A 21,921-nucleotide genomic window follows, 5' to 3' on the forward strand; every position below is an offset into this window, starting at 1 on the left:
CAGGTCATGCAAGCATTTTGTAGATTGACTGCATTTTCAAAGTATTCTACCAATGACGCAAAGGCTGACACCTGCTTTACCTGCTACTGAGCCTAAATGATTGTTCCATTTCATATCCCCACAATTTTTCACAGCCAAGTGTTTGCATGAGTTGACTGATTCCAGTTATCACTCACTGTTATTTACAGGAAGCTACATATTTTCTTTTTCTGAATTGCGCAATTTTACCTTTCTGGACATTTAAGGCAAGTTGCCAAGCTTTGCAGCAGCTTGAAACCTTATCAAGATCTGAATGAACATTTATACTGCTTTTTCCAGATGGTTCTTTATTATATAGAACTGCACTTTTGGCAAAAAGTCTCCTGAGTCATTAACATTTAACATGAACAGCAAGGGTCCCATCACATTTCTCTAGGGCATGCATTAAATTATTTTTACACCTGTTGGTGACTCTCCATCAAAGACAGGATGCTACATCCTCCCTGCCACAAATTCCTCAATCCAGTTGCAAATTTTGCTTGAGATCTAATACAATGGTGGTTTTGTAATAAGCATAGATTCAGTACCGAGTCAGATTCTTTTGGGAAGTCACTAACGCTGCATCATCCTGACATCCTTGATCCATGACTTTCAGGATGTCATGTGAGAAACGTGCCTTGGATACGGTGTCACCAATGTTTTTGGAATCTATGCTGGTGGTGTGAACGGGGTTATTCTGTTCAAGATACCTCATTACATTTAAATCAGACAAGTTTTAAGATTCAGCATCAGATGGAAGTCAAGGATATTGGAGAGCAGTTTTGTCAATCACCTGTGCTGCCCTTCTCATAGACCAGTGTGACTTGTGCTTTCTTTCATCTATTGGGCACAGTTTTTGTTCGCTGGCTCTACAATGTACACACCTCAATAAAAGTTTGGAATATCATTGAGTTTACTACAATGATTTCGTACAGAACATCAATTGTGGTATGTACAATACCTTATCAACAAAATAAACATAGTTTCTTCTGAAAACAAGAACAATTTTCATTAGTTAAGAAAGATCCTTACAAAACAAAGCAGGCTCTCTCCCAAGTGTACATCTTGGAAACAACAGAGAAAAATCTTTATCTCAAGATGATGTGATTATCAGTCTTTAGTAGTGAGTATGTCCTTCCCACACACAGATGAGTTCTTCCACTCTGGATGAGACCATCAAATTTATCTTGGGGTATGAGGGTCCACTCCTCAATGGCAGCTTCAGTGAAGTCCTGAAGATTGTCAGGTTGGACTTGAACACTGTGCAATGACCACCTTCAACAAGTCTCATGCACGCTCAATTGCATTCACGTCTGGGGACTGTGCTGGCCAATGCATTCGGTTGATGCTGCATCTCTGAAGATACTAAGACACTGCTGGAGAATGGTGTGGTCTTGCATTGTCATGGACCAGGATGAAGTTGTCACTGACTTCTCGTCTGTAAGGCCTTATAATCGTTTGTAGGACCCTTTGAAGGTATCGGGGACCAGTCAAATTGCCATAGATGGGAATTACAGGGGTCCGCCGTCCCATCATTATTGCCATTCAGAATATTACACTTACGCTTGCAAATGGATGGACTTCCTGAACATAACAGAATTCCTAGTGTAATATAGTGCTTCTCCAAACTATAACACATCCAGTGTTTGGTTGCAAACCAATAATGGTCTCGTCAGCAAACATGACAGTACTCCATTCTGCAATGGTCCAATAATGATGAGCAAAAGCCAGGTCCTTCAATTGTGTCAGTTCTGTTGATTCAGAGCAAAACTCCCATTGGTCTTCTGGAATGAAGATCAAGCCAACGCAATCTTCTACACACTGTTTGGTTTAACATCAAATCCCTGTTGCCCGGGAGGAGTCATTTCCAATATTTCTGGCAGTTGATGTTGGGCACATGGGAGCCAACAGTTGGAGAAAATGACCCTGCATTGGTGATGTCATACAAGGATGACCAGTGTAAAGTCTATCATTCTCATTTCCCATCTCTCTGTACTTTCTCCACGCCTTAGACACACCACTTTGAATGACACGTAACCGATCAACAACGTCTTGTTGTGTATGACCTGCTGAAAGTAAAGCCACTACCATGACACTATCAAAGTGTTCTATGCCTCTTTGTGACATGTTACTGCAGTGATGAACACAAACTGAATGAAGCTATTGTTGATACTGGACTGCTCGCAGTGTGCCACTTTGGCAGCAGTATGTTTACACAGCTGCGAAATAGCCACAAATATTGCCAGTAGTCAATACTATCCAGTGTATGGGCTGTAACTGGATAACACATGAAGTGCCTAGGTCAATGAGACCTCTAGCATTGTAGACTAAATTTTACGATAATATTCCAAACTTTTGTTGAGCTGTGTATTATTGTTGATTAATACGGAAACTCTGTATAGAACCTTTTAGGATAGCTGCCGATACTTAGAGGTTTGTTCAGTTTTTACAATTTCCATCCGCTTCCCATGCAACTAACACTAATATCTGTATCAGTCATCTTTGCAATAGTACATTAATTAAACTGGTGTAGTACTCGTAGATATTCCTTTGTAAAAGAACATGTGAAAATATGGTTACGGCTTTGCTTTGGTGTCCTCAATTTCAGTTCCTGTCTCATAGTTTAGTGTCTGAACACTAAGATTCTGCTATGGTAGTCACTGAAGGCTCCACAAATAGTCCTTCTGACAAACAAACATGTTTCATTTAGCATTCCTCTATCTATAACCCTATGGTGTATCTTACTTCTAGTGTGCAGGAATAACGGCAGTAGCATACTGCAGGACTGCAATTCAAGAAACAAGCATATTAAGTCATGGCATTTCTTATGAATCAAATGTACTAATGAACAGATGGATTGTGGGGTCTTAAGGGATCAAACTACTGTGGCCCAGAAACATGGACAAAGGCTCAATTTTAAACCACCTGCAAAGGGAGTGGGGATGGGAAAGGGGGGGGGAGAGGGGCTAAAAGAAAACTGGCATAAGGCAGCCGTAAGGGGTGTTAAGAATGAATCAATAAAGGGGTCGGGGGTAAAAGATAACAGTGTGGGATTGATGTCAGCTGGGAGCAATCTAAGACCCAACGCAACTTGTCACGTGGCAGAAGGTGCACCCCCACCTGACCAGTCTCCCTCGCCCACTGTACCATGTAAATACAGTTGAGGATTTGGCTACCTAATAGGAAGAGCGTAAAACATTTTCAAAAATAAATATAAAGACTCACTGTATTATTAAAACTGATTTGGGATGTTCCTCTTTTGGGGCAGCCGAAGGTCCTCTAGGCTACAAATTTTGCAATATGCCAAACTCCTTTCCCCCTAGCAGCCAGCAGGAATGTTTCAGTTGAAGTATACAATCCATTCTGACAGGTAAAATTTAAAACTTGATTCACTTTCTAGTTGTCATCACTTAGGGTTTCTGGAAGTGACTCAGCTGTGAAGATAGGCATGTAGCAATGAAGGTGGGGTTATTGGTGATTGTCAGGGGAGTGCCACAATTACAAAGGGGGTAGGCACCTTGCTGTAGGATATTACCCAGGAGTGACTGCTGTGACGAAAACAGAGGTGACAAAAGATTCAGAATTCCCAGTGAGATGGCCAAAAGGAAGACTGTCACACGACTGTACTCATTTACAGCTTGTAACTTCCTGGTTGTGGTCATAATGCTAGATTCACTCTTCCATACAACTAAGAGTCAGTGACATAATGCCTTCCACATGTTAGAGCTTGGTACCTTTATTTCCAGAGCGTCCTTCTCATTAGGTTTCTTGGCAAGCAGACTGATAAATTCATTCCCTGGGACCCCAAAATGACTGGGCAACCAGAAGAATACTACTGTCTTCCAGTTGTTGTCGAAGTTTAAGAGGAAATCTTACATTCGGGTTACTAAAGGATGCCAGGAATAACAGTGGGCTACAGCCTGTGTGGTTGTCCATACAGTCACTGTAGATTAAGAAAAACTCATGTGACGGGGAGTGGCATACACAATTACGGCCACCAATACTCTGTTAAGACACTGCATTCATTGGCAAGCAGTGTTGCTCATTGACACTGGTGGATGTAGAGGTGCAGCTCTTCTGATCTTCAACTCATGAGCTACCTATATAAATGAGATCTGAATTGGGGTACTAACACAATACCATGAGGAATAACTGATGGAAATCCAAGCAGTCTATCAAATCCCTTGGGACAAGATACACACCAAGGTGAAATCTGGGGTACAGCATGCTCCATCAGGGTGTTCCCATGTGTGACGTACTGACAGGAAATAAGTAGAAGTCAGAAATGATAAGATTGTACCCAAGCTCATATTCCCACCCAAGGCCACTTTTTTGGAAATCTCACTTCTGCATCAGAAACTGGAGCTACTGATCTGGGTGTTCTGGACAGCTACGGACATACATGGTGTAGATGAGTAATTGATGGTACCTGATACGTAAAGGGAGGAATCCCTACCTCCACCCCTCTATCATGAGGTCGTCCACAGAGCTAATCCAGAAGGGCCCAGTCGTAAGTCTGGTTCTACAATGGTTAATAGCATCTAGGAACCATAGTGCTGATGGTGCTCCTGATACATAAGCCAGGCTGCCATAATCTAAACATGATAATACGAGAGATTTGTAGAACTATAAAATGCTAGCTTGGTCAAAACCCCAGGATGTGTTATCAAGACAGTGCGGGACACAAAAGTTTAAACTGGCCTGTCTGCTTAGGCTGTCGCATATACTGATGGAAAGTACACTGTAATTTGGGCCCATATCTGTGAGAGTGAGGTACTAGTTCTGATGGTAGATACTATAAGGCAACTGTTCTCACAGTTCATCTGAATACTGATATGCATATACGAGCCTAGCAAGCAATAGTATCAGCAGGTTGTGAGAATAAATGAAACTGCGCCTCTGGCCACAACAATGGGTGGGTTTTGCTCTGTGCTTAGCACCATGGACAGTAGGGGTATATCAACAGAGCCATTGGAGAGTAGTCATGGTGAATGACCATATGGATCAGAAGCAAAAATTTCACTTTTGGCACAATCTGTCTGTTGATGATAAAACAGCTAGCCATATGAAATGTATCAAGGCGTTAGTAACTTGCTAATCAGATAGCTCAGTTGAGAACAGTAAAGTCTGATTCTAGTGCAGAAAACAAACAGTAACAGGAAATAGTTATTATCAATAAGAGACCTCTTGTTAGCAATTAAATCAATTTACCAACTCATAATGCAGTCTACTTTAGGACAGGAAAGGAGGAAGAAATTTACAAGATGGGAAGCAATGAAAGTGTAACAGGAGGAACGCTGTAACTGAAACTTACCCAGCATTCCTTCTTTTGCCATTTTAAAAGGCAGCAGGTTCTGGCTTGGAGACATTTAGAGATCATAAGTGTTGTTCAAGGCGTTAGTAACTTGCTAATCAGATAGCTCAGTTGAGAACAGTAAAGTCTGATTCTAGTGCAGAAAACTAACAGTAACAGGATATAGTTATTATCAATAAGAGACCTCTTGTTAGCAATTAAATCAATTTACCAACTCATAATGCAGTCTACTTTAGGACAGGAAAGGAGGAAGAAATTTACAAGATGGGAAGCAATGAAAGTGTAACAGGAGGAACGCTGTAACTGAAACTTACTCAGCATTCCTTCTTTTGCCATTTTAAAAGGCAGCAGGTTCTGGCTTGGAGACATTTAGAGATCATAAGTGTTGTTCAGCGGATGGTGCTTATAAAATCAAAGTGTCCTTCTCTGACATTGAATGGCTGTGACGATCTCCTGTATTCGCCAAGGAACTGGCCTCCGATGGAGGATTTTCAGGAAATTGGCAGTTCTGCTGAGTGTAGGATCTTGTTTGAGGGTCTCTTCAACAGTATCATGGGAGGTGTATCAGGTGTTATGGAAGTGCTGAATATGTGCCAGTCAAAGTTCCTAAGAGTGCATTGCAAGGGCTATCCAGTTGAGTTTTGGCGTAACAGGAAAAAAACAGCCTGTCAAGGAGAGCTTCGTTAGCTTTCCATTGAAAAAAATTGTGTGTTCCACAAAAATGAGCAGAGGAGCCATTGTTCAGTACGGAAAGTTCAATATTTAAAAACGTATGCTCTAATAAATATCACGTTCAGTGGTCTTAGAGCTGCCCCATAAATGCTTCTGAGCATTAAAATCAATCAGTAAAAGGAAGAGTGTGGGGTAGCTGGAAGATCAAATAGATCTCATGGTCTGTCATCTCTTCCTTGGGTATGGGGCAAGGAACGTTGCAAAGGAAGAATTCTATATTTGTTCATATTCATACCATATTTGTTCCATCATGGTATTAAGAGCATTTGGTCACTAGAGTTTGTCTCAAGGACTATCATACATACTTCACTAGACGTTCTTTCTGGGTCAATTCTGTTCTTATAACAGACTCAATAATTACGTAAAATAAGTGACTATGCTGTACAGAATCAGGTTTTCTGAAGATAATATGTAAATCACTGAGTACAGTAAAAGCAAGTGCTTCATTCCAGCAAGGTGGCGATAATGGGGTTACAATTCCACTGGATTATGTTTGCATGTGTGTTCAATGGCAGTGCAAAAAGGATGCAATTTTTAATCGAAATCACTACCACATGCTGGTTGTCAGCTATTTGCATGATTTGAGTAGTCGTGGACACAAAATCAAGCTTAAATGAGAGCTGCTGGGTCTGCCTGCAATGTAGTAACTTCTTCTCCTCAATGACCTCCTCCGCCATACGAAATATGGATTCAGTACAAAGAGAATCCAGATACGAGCCTAGTAGAGATGAGGAGTGGGCTATTCTGTAGCCAAATTTTCACATTTCTTGCAGCTGCTGGCTGTCATTATGGTGTAGGGATTCGATGGTTTGGGTAGTACGGCAAGGAGGGAAGTGCCCGAGGTGTCACTCAAGTATACAGCTTTAATATGATAGCAGAGGGGACCATGATACCCTATGCAGTAGTACTGGCAAGGGGAGGGAGGGAGGGAGGGAGGAGTACCTTCCCTCACACAAATGGATGACTTAAGATGGCCACTACAGCCCACTGACATGGTCCTCGTGGTATATGATGGAAGGGTTACATTTTGTGATTAGCTTGCTCTCATCTGGAAAGTTTTTCCTGCCTTCTTGATATGTTAGATGATAAAAAGTCTTGAACATACGTATTTTGTTCACCCTCTTGTGACACAGCAGGTTGTGATCAGGGGGGTGATTCTCAATATATTTGGTGCACTAAGGTGGTTATACACAGGATGTATACCTGTGCAGTGTTCATCTGCAATATCTACAGACAGATTTATCCATAAAACTAAATATTATGTGGTTAAATTTCATATTCTTAAACACCTCATAAGGATTTACATCACATTGGTAAACCACAATCTTAACTTTATCTGGAAGTCACCTTCAAAACCTAAGATGAATGCTCTGCTGTCTACATTGTTAATTTTTAGGCCCTCACTGGACCCACTTGATAAAATGGATGCCACATTGTTCCAAACTGGCATCTCATTACTGATCCATTTGAAGTATGAGGTCCCTGTGGAACATCATTTCCTTGACTATATTAAGATCCCATGATGGGTATTTGTGACAAAAGTGTCACCAAGTTTATCAAGCTTAACGGTCTTTGATTGAGTGAAGAAAGCTGTGAGGCTGTTTTAATCAGTATAGATCCACTCCGCATTTTGTTTGTTGAGGTGACTTCACAAAACTTGTCTTCAATTTCCTCCACAAAAATAATGGCTGTCATTTGAGAAGGATTCACTACCAATGGTACAGACCAGGAATTGAGGCATATATCTCCCTCTTTGTTTCACAGGTTGGTTTTCATTTCAATTTATACTTATTGAGGAAACAGTATTGGGGTTATACTGAAATGAGTCGATCACTCTGACGAGTCCACCGGAACCATGTGGCCATCAGCATGGTTCAATTTAATTCTTTTTTATGTGACTGGTTCGCCTGGATGCCACCAAGCCTCACCAGGAGCTCTCCCCCAACTGCCCTCTGGCATGGAGGTCATCGTTCTGAGTTCTGTGTCCCAAATAAGGTACACACACACACACACTACAGGGAATTCATGGAAGGAACAGCACTGGCAGCATTCCCTGCATAGTCAGCACCTACCACCATACACATACCTCACAATCCCTCAGATAGACTGGCTATCCTGCTGTGTACCAGAAGGTCTTTAACTGTGGTTTGCACTACTGAAAATGTTTTTTGAAGTGGAAAGTCAAACCCAGTGATAGGGGCAATTTTTTGGACAAACTGAAAGGTGTGTAGGATTTAACAAGAAAAGTAAAATGGAATAACAGAAAGCAGAGACCACACATTTCACTGATCATCCACCTTGCTGGAATGAAGCACTTGCTTTTACTTTACTCAGTGATTTGCATATTATCTTCAGAAAACCTGATTCTCTACAGCTTAGTCACTTATTTTACATAATTATTGAGTCTATTATAAGAGCAGAATTGACCCTGAAAGAACATCTAGTGAAGTATGTATGATAGTCCTTGAGACAACCTCTAGTGGCCAAATGCACTTAATACCATGATGGAACAAATATGGTATGAATATGAACAAATATAGAATTCCCTTTGCAATATCAAAGATGGTATCAGTTGAAGGTTAAGTCAAAGGGATAAACAGTCAGGGAACTGAATTGTGAGACAGGAAGGGAATAAATGTTACAATGGCTGAGAGTCATGCTCACCAAACACATTCTCTCAAAAGAGCTGTGACCCTATGGCAGGAGATCGGGGACGAAAGCTAGGATCATTTCCATAATATTACACAATCCATGCTCACATTATTGTTAAAGTAATTTTAATGTTTTTGTTGGTACTTGTCTTCCCTGAATATCTGAAGTTATGATCTGTAACACAGATCACTGATCGTTTCACATATGGCTGTAAGTTTGAGACTCTCTAGAAGATTTATATCATCAAAATAGTGATGTAAGAAACTCACAACCGAACTCAAATTCCATTCCTCATTTTAATGAGTATTCAGAACAAATATTTTGTAACTGAAAAGATAACGCAATTTAAAATATCACTATTTATTTGTGCAGGAAATGTCGTCAACTTATGTCTTTCTTCTCCAATAGATTTTTGAAAACTTGTAATAAACAATTTCACTGTCACACTCTGAGTTTATTTTTGTCACACTGAATTTCACATTTTGCTGTTATGTATTATTGACCACTATTCATATCAATACAAAAAAAGATGAAGCTGTCATCAAATCAAAGATCGGTTAAGATGCTACAATGCTTTCTAGTAATTTAGGTTGTTACTACTGGAAGTAATATGCTCTTCCCTTCCTCTAACCTTTGAAATGTCTTATCCAGGCTATCATAAAGGAACCTACACTTAACTTGGACTCAGAACCATGATGCAACTTGTCATTTTTCACATTAAAAACCACTGCCAGAGGTGAAAAGTCATACATGATGGAGGAAGTTCCATTAATATGGTTATGTATTAATAGTAACAGCTATCAAAACAAAGACATTATTAAAACAAATATAGATTGGTAGTCAATAAAAACATTAAACAGAATTAATAGAATAATAATTGCATACCTTGAAGGAACTAAAAACCAAATTGCGTACTGGCTGCCCAGTTATCTTCTCAATTACTGCCAGAGAGGAGCTAATGACTTCCTCACTCTCATTCACAATGATGTATGGATATATGTACTAAACACAAAAATACATACTGCTGTGATAATAATTTCATCAGATTGCAGCAAGCTGCTTCAAATATAATGTTATAAATTTCATCTATCAATAACAATCAAGTTACAGTATACAAAAATAGTCACAAATTAACACAGTTACTATGAATCAAATTTCCTGTACATTCACATCTGCAAAATTTCTTTCAGTCTGAACATTTAAATTAGCTAATTCAAGAAATATGAAGCATGATTGTAAATTAGGATCATAAAATAATAACTATAAAGACAGTCATATTATAATATTTAATTAATTGTGTAGGACTTAATATGTCTCTGACAGGAAACACAGGGTGTAATTAGGAAAGAGACATGTATTAAGCCATCAGGCATCATCCAACTGGGAACTAGTTACATGTGGTGTCCCACAAGGTTCCATCTTAGGGCCATCACTTTTTCGTATGTATATCAACGACCTTTCATCTGTAACATTACAAGACTCCAAGTTTGTTTTGCTTGCAGGTGACACAAACATTGCAATAAATAGCAAATCGAATATTATCTTAGAAAGATCAATCAATGAATTTTTCAGACATTAACAAATGTTTCCTAGCTGATTCAAGGTTTCCTGCCAGTATATGGTTAAAATATGATGAAAAAAATATAGAAGAAATTGACAGTGCAAAATTTTTGGAATTACAGATTGACGATAAATTCAACTGGAATGAGAATACCACAGAGCTGATGAAGTGCCTAAACAAATACCTATTTGCAATGCCAAACACAGGTGATTAAAAGTAAAAAAGCTATCATACGATGTTTACTTTCATTAGATGTCATACGCAATTATTTTTTCGGTAACTCATTAAGCCAAGCCAAAGTTTTCTGCATTCAAAAACTTGTAGGGCATAATAATAACAGAACATCCTGCAGAGGCCTGTTTAAGGTCTAGGGATACTAATTACTGCTTCCCAATATCTTTATCCCTTAATGAAATTTGCCATTAAAAATGTATCTCTTTTTCAAACCAATGGCACAGTTCATGGAATAAAATAAATAAGAATACTCTCCAAAAAGATTTAAAGTCATTTTTTTCAGTCCAGAAAGGTGTATCTTAATCGGGAACACACATTTTCAATAATTTTCCAGCTGTCATAAAAAGTTGAACAACTAATAAAGTTCAGTTTCAGACAAGCTTAAAGGATTTATTGGTGGTCAACTCCCGCTAATATACTAATGAATTTCTACGTAGAACCAACTATTGTGTATATGATTTTGTTTTCTTCTTCTGGAGCATCATCAGTCATGTAAAATTTTCAAAAAGTTATTTCTGTTATTTGACTGTACATAAAATTCAAATAATGTGAGTGTCAGTACAATCTGACTTCTGTATAAATTCAGTGCAATAAAACTATTATTGCAAGTAAGTAGCACAGTGTACTGAACATTTACATGTCCTGTGACAAGTCATTTATTACCTTTCAAATGAAAGTATGTTTAAGATTTTTTTCACTTATTCCACATCCATGAGGGACATTTCATTTGAAATCTGTGGAAGGTACATTATCATATTTCATGTAAATATTTATTGCATTTTCTCGTTTCTCTGATATGTCCTACATCCTTGAGGACCTCCTCACTATGGATCTATTGGAACGAAAGTACACCTAATCTAATCTGACCCATATACCTTTATCTACTATCCACATGCCAGTTGCATCTCTTCCTGGAGTCTGTCGAATAAGAGTCATGTACTGTAGCATGATGTGCATGAATAAACGTGTTGCAACAAAGTAATGAAACTGAAAATGAAGTAAATGGCAGACAGTTATGACAGAACAAAGCCTATTCATACTTGACACAGGGTGTGTGTTAGGAATTAATCAGGGGACAACATTTTTTTAATTCAAAAGGAATAAGGAAAATGCAGCATAAAAGGTCTCGAAGGGTAGCAGCAACTAGAGGAAAAAGCTAATCGTTCTGTGTTGAGGAACCATTTTTTAATGAAATTATATTTAAATACACACAATATCTGTACAACAAATAATATGAAATGAGAACAACCTGGAACTCTTGCAGAATGAGTTTTCCACTTGTATTATCGATCTGCTCTGCCACCTGTTCAAGTAGTAACATCAATGTGGATTCTCCCAGAACCGACACTTCTGAAAAGAGGAAAGGAAGCAGTCGATGGCCTTCTTGTAGTAATAGTGTGCGAGCAGACTCAAATCCAAATAGCTTGCTTGCTACTTGTAGAGTTGCCACAAAATTACGCTTAGATTTGGAATGGCTCTGTACAGCAAACATTACTATGACCTGCATGGAACAGAAAATTTATATAACTGTTTCTTAGGTTATTTTCAATAATATTAAGTTTATTTGCAACAATGTCTTTATTACAAACTAATCTAAATGCACATTTAAAATCATTTATAATTCAAAAGGTACTAAGGAAGTGTCACAGATATGCTTCAAAACCCTTGGAAATATAGGAATGGTACATTTCAAATATTTAACACACGTGTAACATTAATAGTTTACATAATATTTTACAACACATAATAGTACTGGCATAGTTCTAAAAAAAAAATGGTTCAAATGGTTCTGAGCACTGTGGGACTTAACTTCTGAGGTCATCAGTCCCCTAGAACTTAGAACTACTTAAACCTAACTAACCTAAGGACATCACACACATCCATGCCCGAGGCAGGATTTGAACCTGCGACCGTAGCGGTCGCGAGGTTCCAGACTAGAGCACCTAGAACCGCTCGGCCACCCCGGCCAGCTGGCATAGCTCTACTAAATATCTCAGTGTCACTGCTCTCCTTCCTTTTTCCCCCAGGGTTATTTATGATTCAGTGGAACAATATCAGATGTGAGGCTTTCCCACTGCTAACAAGGACTCTGCCTATCTGAGATCATCGCGCCACAAATTTGAAGAGTGACATAATGAAATACACAGAATGTGGATAGCTGTGGTGTTAGAATGAATTTAAACACTGTCTTCTTGATTATGGACTATAATCATTGTAACTCCTTCCTTAATTTCACAAGTATTCTATTTGATAAATCAGGTTAAGCAATTGATGGAATTGGGGCGTGGGTCACTTTAAGTATTGGACAGCTATCACAAATGTTTGTCAAGCAAGAAAACAAAAGCTGTAATGCAGGTTGATAACAAAATGACCACTCACTATTTCTGGTGGTGGTGGTGGTTAGTGTTTAACGTCCCGTCGACAACGAGGTCATTAGAGACGGAGCGCAAGCTCGGGTTAGGCAAGGATTGGGAAGGAAATCGGCCGTGCCCTTTCAAAGGAACCATCCCGGCATTTGCCTGAAACGATTTAGGGAAATCACGGAAAACCTAAATCAGGATGGCTGGAGACAGGATTGAACCGTCGTCCTCCCGAATGCGAGTCCAGTGTGCCACTATTTCTGGATTCCACATAATCATTATTATGGATAATTGCACTGTGCATTCCACTGTGTTATCTCCAACTGTTCTCTGGTCTCAAATCATCAGACACTAACAAGTAAGCTGATAACAGATATTCCAGATCACCAAGTCCTTCCTTTATTAGACGCACTGGATGGTAGTAATTAAACTGATGGTGTTCCAAATGCTGCAGTGCTAGCTATATGCATTGCAGGATGCTGAAACATCATTGTTATGTTCAGTAATCAGTGCACTCACAACATATATGGCATTGTAAGCAGTCAAAATGTGAAATCTTTCATGTTTTGACATCAGCACGTTCTTTGTCACTTGGCAACACATGGTGATTTCTTTTGTGAAGTGCCTGTCAGTGTAAAGGGTTAAAAAGTTGACATTTTCAGTATGAGACGCAATGGCTACTGGGAAGAAAGACCATACACTGCTAGTAAAATTGTTTTATCAAAATGGCTGCAATAGCAGTGCTGTAATACAGAAATATTGCCAACAGAAACAGCTGCGAAGAAGCCCCATGTCGATAAATGGGCTGAGAAGCATGAACACAAAATTTGAAGAAAAGGTGAATTATGTGGTGCACCAGGGAGTGGGAGACAACCCACACCCATGGCAGTTGATGAAGTAGCTGCAGCCATAGCCAATCGTGCAGCACATGCCTCAAATTCTGCAGCCAGTGCTTGGGGGAACTGTCTCTCTCCTGGTCAATAGTTCAGAAGATTTCGCAACTCATTTTACACTGGTATCCCCACAAGATTCAAAATGTGCACCAAATGAAGCCCCAAGACAGGCTGAATCTCTAGGCAGCCTCAAGATGTATGGCCTTCCAGATACCCTTACGTAAATCCATGTGACATCTGGTTGTGGGGATAACTGAAAGATCGTATCTATCAGGGATGTATCTGGACTCTTCCTAATCTGAAAGACAGCATACAATGACATATGACTCTGATTACATCGGATATGCTGTGAGCAACTGTTGACTATGCCGTGTTGTGGATGCAGCAAGTTGCAGAGTCGGGAGACCACACTGAACACGTTCTAACTAATGACTATATTCTAATAAACATGCCAGAACTACTGTTAACAAGTGTTTGATTGTCCCTCCCTTTTCCTGTATCCACGCCAAGTTCTGACAACTTAAAAGTGCCATATTTTCACCTTGTGGCAAAACTGGAACCACTATTTTTTTCCCCCCAGCATACTCCATGAGCGCACAGATTAATGAACATAATGTTTCAGCATCCTGTGATGTATACGGCCTGCACTGAAGCACTCAGAACACCTTCAGTTTAATTATAACCATATGGTAGAATCCAATCATTGTTTTAAAAAATGAAAAAGCCATAGATCCCAACAGAGACAATTTCACCTGGCCACAAATGTTGATTTCATCCACAAAGAAGTAATAGGTTTGTACAGTAATCAGAAAAGCCACTGTGAAGTTTGGGAAGGAGACAGGTAACGGGAGAAACGAAATAGTGAGGATGGGTCAAATATCATGTCTGGACAGTCCAGTAAGGAAGAAGGAAAGAAAGAAGATTAAGGTTTCATGTCCCATCGACAATAAGGTTACCACAGATGAAGCAGAAGCTCGGATTATGTCAAAAATGGGGAATGTGCTGTTTCAAAGGAACCATTCTAGCATTTGCCTGGAACAATTTAGTGGAATCACAGAAAACCTAATCAAGGGTCATCAGAGGCGGATTTGAACAATCATCCTTCCAAATGCAAGTTAAGGGTGCTAACCACTGCACTGCCGGTAACATTCCTGGTTCTCAAGTCCAAAGAAAAAAAATCTAATTATTTTTCTGAAGGTACAGACAAAACCTGTTCAAATACTTCTTAACCAAAAGTTTATGCTACAAGACATTTTTGAGGCTCTATTACCTAAAGCTCCCAAAGTAATTAAGAGACGTGGTCGACAATAAAAGAAACTCCAAAGACAAGAGAGTCAGTGAATGTGTGAATATGCTATTATTCATTACATAACAACAATAACTGGTTGTTGCACACTGTCAAAACTGTGGAACTTATTTCTTTTCTTCTTGCATGTGAATATTAGATTTTGGTTGAAATGGAGTGACACATGCGTTAATATTTACACGACACAAGACTTTTCTCAGGGATTTTTCAGAAAGTCAGAGAATCCAAACTGTACTTTTGTGAACAATGTGCCGTGCAGAGTTAGAGGTAAACACTTTCTATTGTTTTCCAGTTTCTTGTTTGTTATAGTAATAGAAGATGTACATTATTGCTTGTCACCTTATGAGGAATAAAGACTGTCTGGGGGGGGGGACACACCAGGAAGACATGGTTTCATAACGATGTCACTTCATAAACATGTACACGCCATCAGTGCGTACGTAAATGATTACAGCTGGAATCCTCTATGACAGGTAGAATGGCACCAGAATGAATTAGTGTTGTTCATATTTAGTGATGTTACCAGACCTGATAGATATGTAAGGAGTGTGAACAGTATCAGATGCTAAGTGCTCACTGTGAAGGATACAGAGATGCTATGTGCTTGTGTGAGGCAATGCCACATACTTGGGTGACACACCATTATCAGCACCTGACAGAGTTTGAAAGGAGCATCATGTAGGTCCCCACTTAGCTATCTGGTTGAATCATGTAATATCCTGATTTCTGGGACATTAGGATGTGACAGTGAAGTCATGTTGGAATGCACTGGAATAAGTGAGGACACATGCTTGTTGTCAAGGTTCCGGTCCACAATGTCTGACCACCACAAGGGAGGATCACTGTATTGCGGAGCTTTTACATTGTAACCCCTACACATCTGCGCAAGCCACCTGAGAACAAGTGATTGACTCCATGTAACATTCTGTGACATCCTGCGCCAATGGTTGGAGAGTAGCAGCAGCTCAACTAGGAAACTACTGTGCCAAGTGCAGGTTGCTGTCAGTGTCACAACACAAATGGCTGCATTTGGAATGGTGCCGTGACCAGGAAGCATGGGCAGCTGATGAATGGTGTTGCATTGTGTTCAGTGATGAATTGTAGTTCTGCAGTATTGCTCATGACCATCATCCCCAATGTAGGGTGTTGATCTGGGGAGAGGTCCCATTTTTCCAAACTATGACTTTAGGTCAAGGCTGGTAGTGATGGAGGGAACTCTGATGGCACAATGGTATCAGGACATCCTATGTGCTCAAGTGCTACTCTCATGTGACAGTATAGTTGTGCCAATTTTCAACAGGACAGTGCTTGTCCACACATTGCACATGTCTCTGTAAACTGTTTTGAAAATGCTATGATACTCCTGAGGCCAGCAAGACACCCAGATCTGTCCCTTACAGAACATATGTGGGGCCAGCTTGGATGTAAACTCCATCCCAGTCCCCGTATCCAGGATACCAAGTACCTGTTACATCAGCTGTGGGCCAGCTTGCCTCACGAGAAGATACTTTGGCTTTCCAACCAAATCAGTGCATGCATCCAAGCTAGAGAGAGTGTAGTGTCATACTGGTAAGTGGGCTCATGCTACTAAGTTCTTTGTAAATTTGACTCCATTTTGCAATCACTGAAATTTCATTTGGTCTCCTGGTCACCATCAGCATGCTTCACTTTTTGTTTTGTCAGACAATGACAAATGTGATAAAATGTGGAAATGTAAGTCTCCTGCTGCATTTCACAGATTTTATGTTTTATGCTCAAATTGTTAACATCTCATGTTTAATTTACTTATTTCCACAGCAAAACAGTCATTAGAAGTACCTGAGAAATTTCATGCAAGTCTTCAGTATGTTCTAGAAAAACATTAAATTTTGCTACAGTACTTACACAGTCCAGCTGAAGTCGATATCTTGTAAATAACATTTGAAGAGATATGCCATGAGCTTTGACTATGGCATTTAAACACAGCCTGGAAACACTTGTACAACTTGCATTTACGTGTAAAGCCAAAGCTACAAGGGCAGCAGCAGTATGCAGCAGTATTCCTTCTATGCGCACATTACTGCAAAAGAAAAATATTGTGGAACTGGCAGTGGTGGTAGTAGTAGTTGTAGTAGTAGGAGAAGGAGAATGAGCAATGGAAAGTGTAAGATCAATCAGGGTAATTATAATAATAATATAAAATACACATTTATCTTGTTTTCCTAAGATACACTGTTGTAATCTGTAATGGACTTCAAAGTCACAATTTTTCATCATAGTTTAACAAATGCTGATAAAATAATGAGGGGAATGGCAACAGCTCCAAAACAGATGTGATGAACTGCAAGCATATAAAATGCAAGTACACAGCATGCACATGTGCATGTACGCACACATGCACGAATGCAGGCGTGAGTGCCTACACACACACACACACACACACACACACACACACACACACACAAAGGAGAGCCAAATGGACGAAGATACACTATGTGATCAAAAGTATCCGGACACCTGGCTGAAAATGACTTACAAGTTCGTGACACTCTCCATCCGTAATGCTGGAATTCGATATGGTGTTGGCCAACTCTTAGCGTAGTTGACAGCTTCCACTGTCACAAGCATATGTTCAATCAGGTGCTGTAAGGTTTCTTGGGGAATGGCAGCCCATTCTTCACAGAGTGCTGCACTGAGGGGAGGTATCGATTGTAGTCGGTGAGGCCTGGCACAAAGTTGGCATTCCAAAACATCCCAAAGGTGTTCTATAGGGTTCAGATCAGGACTCTGTGCAGGCCAGTCCATGGCCATGCAACAATGGTTGCAAGCCTCCTCCATGACAAACATGACCACACCATAACACCACCACCTCTGAATTTTACTGTTGACACTACATACACTGGCAAATGACGTTCACCGGGCATTCGCCATACCCATACCCAGCCATCGATTTGCCACATTGTGTACCATGATTCATCACTCCACACAACATTTTACTACTGTTCAATCGTTTAATGTTTACACTCCTTACACCAAGCGAGGTGTCGTTTCGCATTTACCGGCATCATATGTGGCTTATGAGCAGTCGCTCAATCATGAGATCCAACTTTTCTCACCTCCCACCTAACTGTCAAAGTACTTGCAGTGGATCCTGATACAATTTAGAATTCCTGTGTGATGGTCTGGATAGATGTCTGCCTATTACACACCACGACCCTCTTCAACTGTCAGCGGTCTCTGTCAGTCAACAGACGAGGCCGGCTTGTATGCTTTTGTGCTGTACGTGTTCCTTCACATTTTCCCTTCAGAAACAGTGGACCTAGGGATGTTTAGGAGTGTGGAAATTTCGCACACGGACATATGACACAAGTGACACCCAATCACCTGACCACGTTCAAAGTCCGTGAGTTCCTCGGAGCACCCCATTTTGCTCTCTCACAATGTCCAATGGCTACTGAGGTCCCTGATATGGAGTACCTGGCAGCAGGTGGCAGCACAATGCACCTAATAAGAAAAACATATGTTTTTGGGGGTGTCCGGATACTTTTGATCACATCATGTATGCAGAGCAAGTTGGCAGGAAGTAGTGAGATCTAAAAGAAGGAAACACAAACTCCTCTCATCAAACAGGAATTTGATGAAGATATAATACATGTGCTTCACAAATAATGTAACTTTACTACCACTCCCAGAAACTCAACGATCTCAAATGTAATGAGCATCATCAAACAAGTCGTCATCCGCCCCCCCCCTCACTCCCTCCCTCTCTCTCTCTCCAGCAGTGCTGGAATAATATATAAAGGAACTGGTCAAATTTTGACAAACGCTTGACCTGATAAACTGAACATTTCAGGAAGTGAGAGACAAGCACTCAATGCACCTACAGGAGAAAGCAAACTTGTCTCCCTTGCAGCCGACAAGAGTAATACTACAGCTGTTCTCCAGCATCTTGTACACAAAATGTGCAATTGCTCCACTGACTTCATACAATGTTTGCAAAGAATTACATCTTCAGGGCAGTTTCAGCATTTTATCAACCTTTAGTTAATATACCTGTTGGAAAATCACTGCAGCTTATCACACAAAAGTTTCATACACCTGTGAAGAACTCTTTAAATAGGTGCTGCATCCATTTACTTTCTATATATGGAATTAGAAATGAAATATGACCTCATTACAGCACATCAGCTGATGGTGTCATGGTCTGGTATTGAAATATAATGCTACTTGGTATAAACATTAACTATAATACCTGGTATTTTTTCTTTCACAATTGTCACCAGGAAAGATGTCAGTCTTTTAGCTGTTTAGTTGTCATACTCAGAAAGAATAATGCACAATAGTGTAGCACAACTGGCAAATAGTGTGACTGCTTTCACATGCGTCTTTGATTGGCTACAGAATGCCCAGGCCAAGGCTGCAATAGAAAATGGTAGGTGGTTGTGTGTAACAGATTTCACCCAGGCTATCCACAAGGGAAATAGTCCACAGGCGAAACAGGTTTGATAACAGGAGTGGCATAAGAGCGGACTACAAACTGCATAGGCTGAACAATCAACATAATGTCATGTTTCGGGTGGACTACAAATTGTACTGGATGAATAATCAATATAATGCCATGTTTCAGGTGGACTACAAGTTGCATAGGCTAATTGGTCAGCGTAACACCATTTTTTACGTAAGGATTTGGGTATGATACCATTAATTTCAGATCTCAATGAGAAGCAGAGAAACCCATGACACAAGATACAGTTGATGTTCTCAAAATACAAGTGACAAAGGACAATAAGAGAAGTACTGAAACACAGACTAAAGTGTTCTCTGGCACTCTGCCAAATTTTAATGTCTAATTAGATAGATAAAAAATCTAACTCACCAAGCAGCAGCAGAACACACACATAAAAGACTGTTGTGACTGCAAGCTTCCGGAGCCAGAGGATCCTTCTTCAGGCACAACGATTGACGGGAAAGGAGCCTGAAGGAGGAGCCACTGGCTCCAAAAGCCTACCAGTCACAACAGTCTTTTGTGTGGGTGTTCTGATGTCACTTGGTGAGCAGATTTTTTATCTATCTAATTAAATAATTTTATCAATAATTGATTGTTATCATTGTTAAATTTTAATGTCTGATTGGTAAAATATTTCAGCAACTTACCTTGTCGTCATCGTCAGAAACATCTGATGTGATCTGGTAAGTGAGCTGCCCTTTCCTTCATGATGTCCCTCTATTCCCTCACCTGGCCTCCCCATGCTCCTGTTTATGATGTTCCATCTGACATCTTCTTCTCATGGATGGTCTCTATTCAGAATCAATCTGTACACAGTTTGCCCACATAGATGACACTTGACATTTATGTGCTCTGTAATGTCCCCTTCCCCTGGGTCATTTTGCAGCAGAACCATTGGAATTTTTTGTTACATCTGCCAGTTGAACAGGTGCTGAGGAAATGCTGGAACCACTTACAGAATAGCAATCTGCTGCATGTGTATGCAGATAACATTGCTCCTTCTGTAACTTAAGCATAGGTCGCCAAGATGTACTGAGTTGGTAGCCAGGGTCTATGTTGATAAGGGCTTCCCCCAACTTGTTCTGCACTGCCTTCATGTTGACACTCCCCCACAATGTGGGAGGTTGAGCCAACATTTTTGTCTCGTAATAATTAGTGGACTGCTTGTGCTCCAGACAGTGCTCAGATACTGCACATTCACTGGTTTCTTCCAACCACTTGTTGCTTTGTGTTCCACACAATGACACTCTATTTTACTTTCATTTGATCAATGTATACCACACATTCACAAGGAATACTGTAGATGCCTGTCTTCCATAATCCTAAACTGTCCTTTAGATTACAAGAAAGTTGACTGTCTATGTCAATGGGCACATCACACATTTGAAGCTATATTTCCTGAGGATTTATGCAGAAATGGAATCCGCTTCCTGCAGGTGTGCCGGCACCTTTAGTTTCTCCTCTTCCAGTTCTTCTTCAAGACTGAGGTGCTGATGGACAAACACATTCAGTTTGCGTAGTGGAACAGCAGTTTTTATGGGAACCTCTCATAAATGTTGAAGTTAAGCAGCCAAACATTCTTTACCTGATGCATCGTAAATCAAGGCCCTGCTTTTTTGCTTAGAAGAGGAGCATACTGAAGACTTTCATTCACCACAGCCAAAAGCACAAGAAGCAGAGAAAGTCAGCAGTGGTGATGGGAGTGCTGGAGTTATGAGAAAAAATGCCAAGTCAGTGGTCAGAGAGGAGTGGCCCTGGAGGTGAGCAAGTGTGTGTGTGTGTGTGTGTGTGTGTGGAAAAGGGGGGGGGGGGGATGTTTACCCACGTGAGAGAGAGTACTTTAAGCTAGCTCAAAGGTTAGTGTTGTTTATACAATTTTAAGCGTGCCCGTGTGACACTAACCACTCATCTGGTGGTTAGTAGCTGCCTGTCTTCGGTTCTGTATATTTGTCCCATACCAAAACTATCATCATATTATTTAGTGCAAAATTCAAATGTTGTGAATCTAACAGTTAATAAAATGGTGAATTAAGATCCAACAGTGTAGTATTGACTATGATAATAATATAATAGAGGGAAACATTCCACGTGGGAAAAATATATCTAAAAACAAAGATGATGTGACTTACCAAACGAAAGCGCTGGCAGGTCGATAGACACACAAACAAACACAAACATACACACAAAATTCAAGCTTTCGCAACAAACTGTTGCCTCATCAGGTAAGAGGGAAGGAGAGGGAAAGACGAAAGGATGTGGGTTTTAAGGGAGAGGGTAAGGAGTCATTCCAATCCCGGGAGCGGAAAGACTTACCTTAGGGGGGAAAAAAGGACGGGTATACACTCGCGCACACACACACATATCC

General features: G+C 40.2%; 1 protein-coding gene across 1 annotated transcript in view; it reads right to left on the reverse strand.

Annotated features, from left to right (window-relative positions):
• LOC126236279 (serine/threonine-protein kinase ATR) overlaps window positions 1-21,921 on the reverse strand; it is a 391,469-nt gene that overhangs the window by 231,045 nt on the left and 138,503 nt on the right. Inside the window, exons 14-16 of the mRNA XM_049945439.1 lie at window positions 16,955-17,129; window positions 11,761-12,012; window positions 9,602-9,718 (exon numbers count right to left, since the gene is read on the reverse strand). Coding sequence (XP_049801396.1) covers window positions 9,602-9,718; window positions 11,761-12,012; window positions 16,955-17,129 — 544 coding nt within the window. The remainder of the gene's footprint in view (window positions 1-9,601; window positions 9,719-11,760; window positions 12,013-16,954; window positions 17,130-21,921) is intronic.

The sequence above is a fragment of the Schistocerca nitens genome, chromosome 2, assembly GCF_023898315.1.
Source record: "Schistocerca nitens isolate TAMUIC-IGC-003100 chromosome 2, iqSchNite1.1, whole genome shotgun sequence".
Classification (NCBI taxonomy): Eukaryota; Metazoa; Arthropoda; class Insecta; order Orthoptera; family Acrididae; genus Schistocerca; species Schistocerca nitens.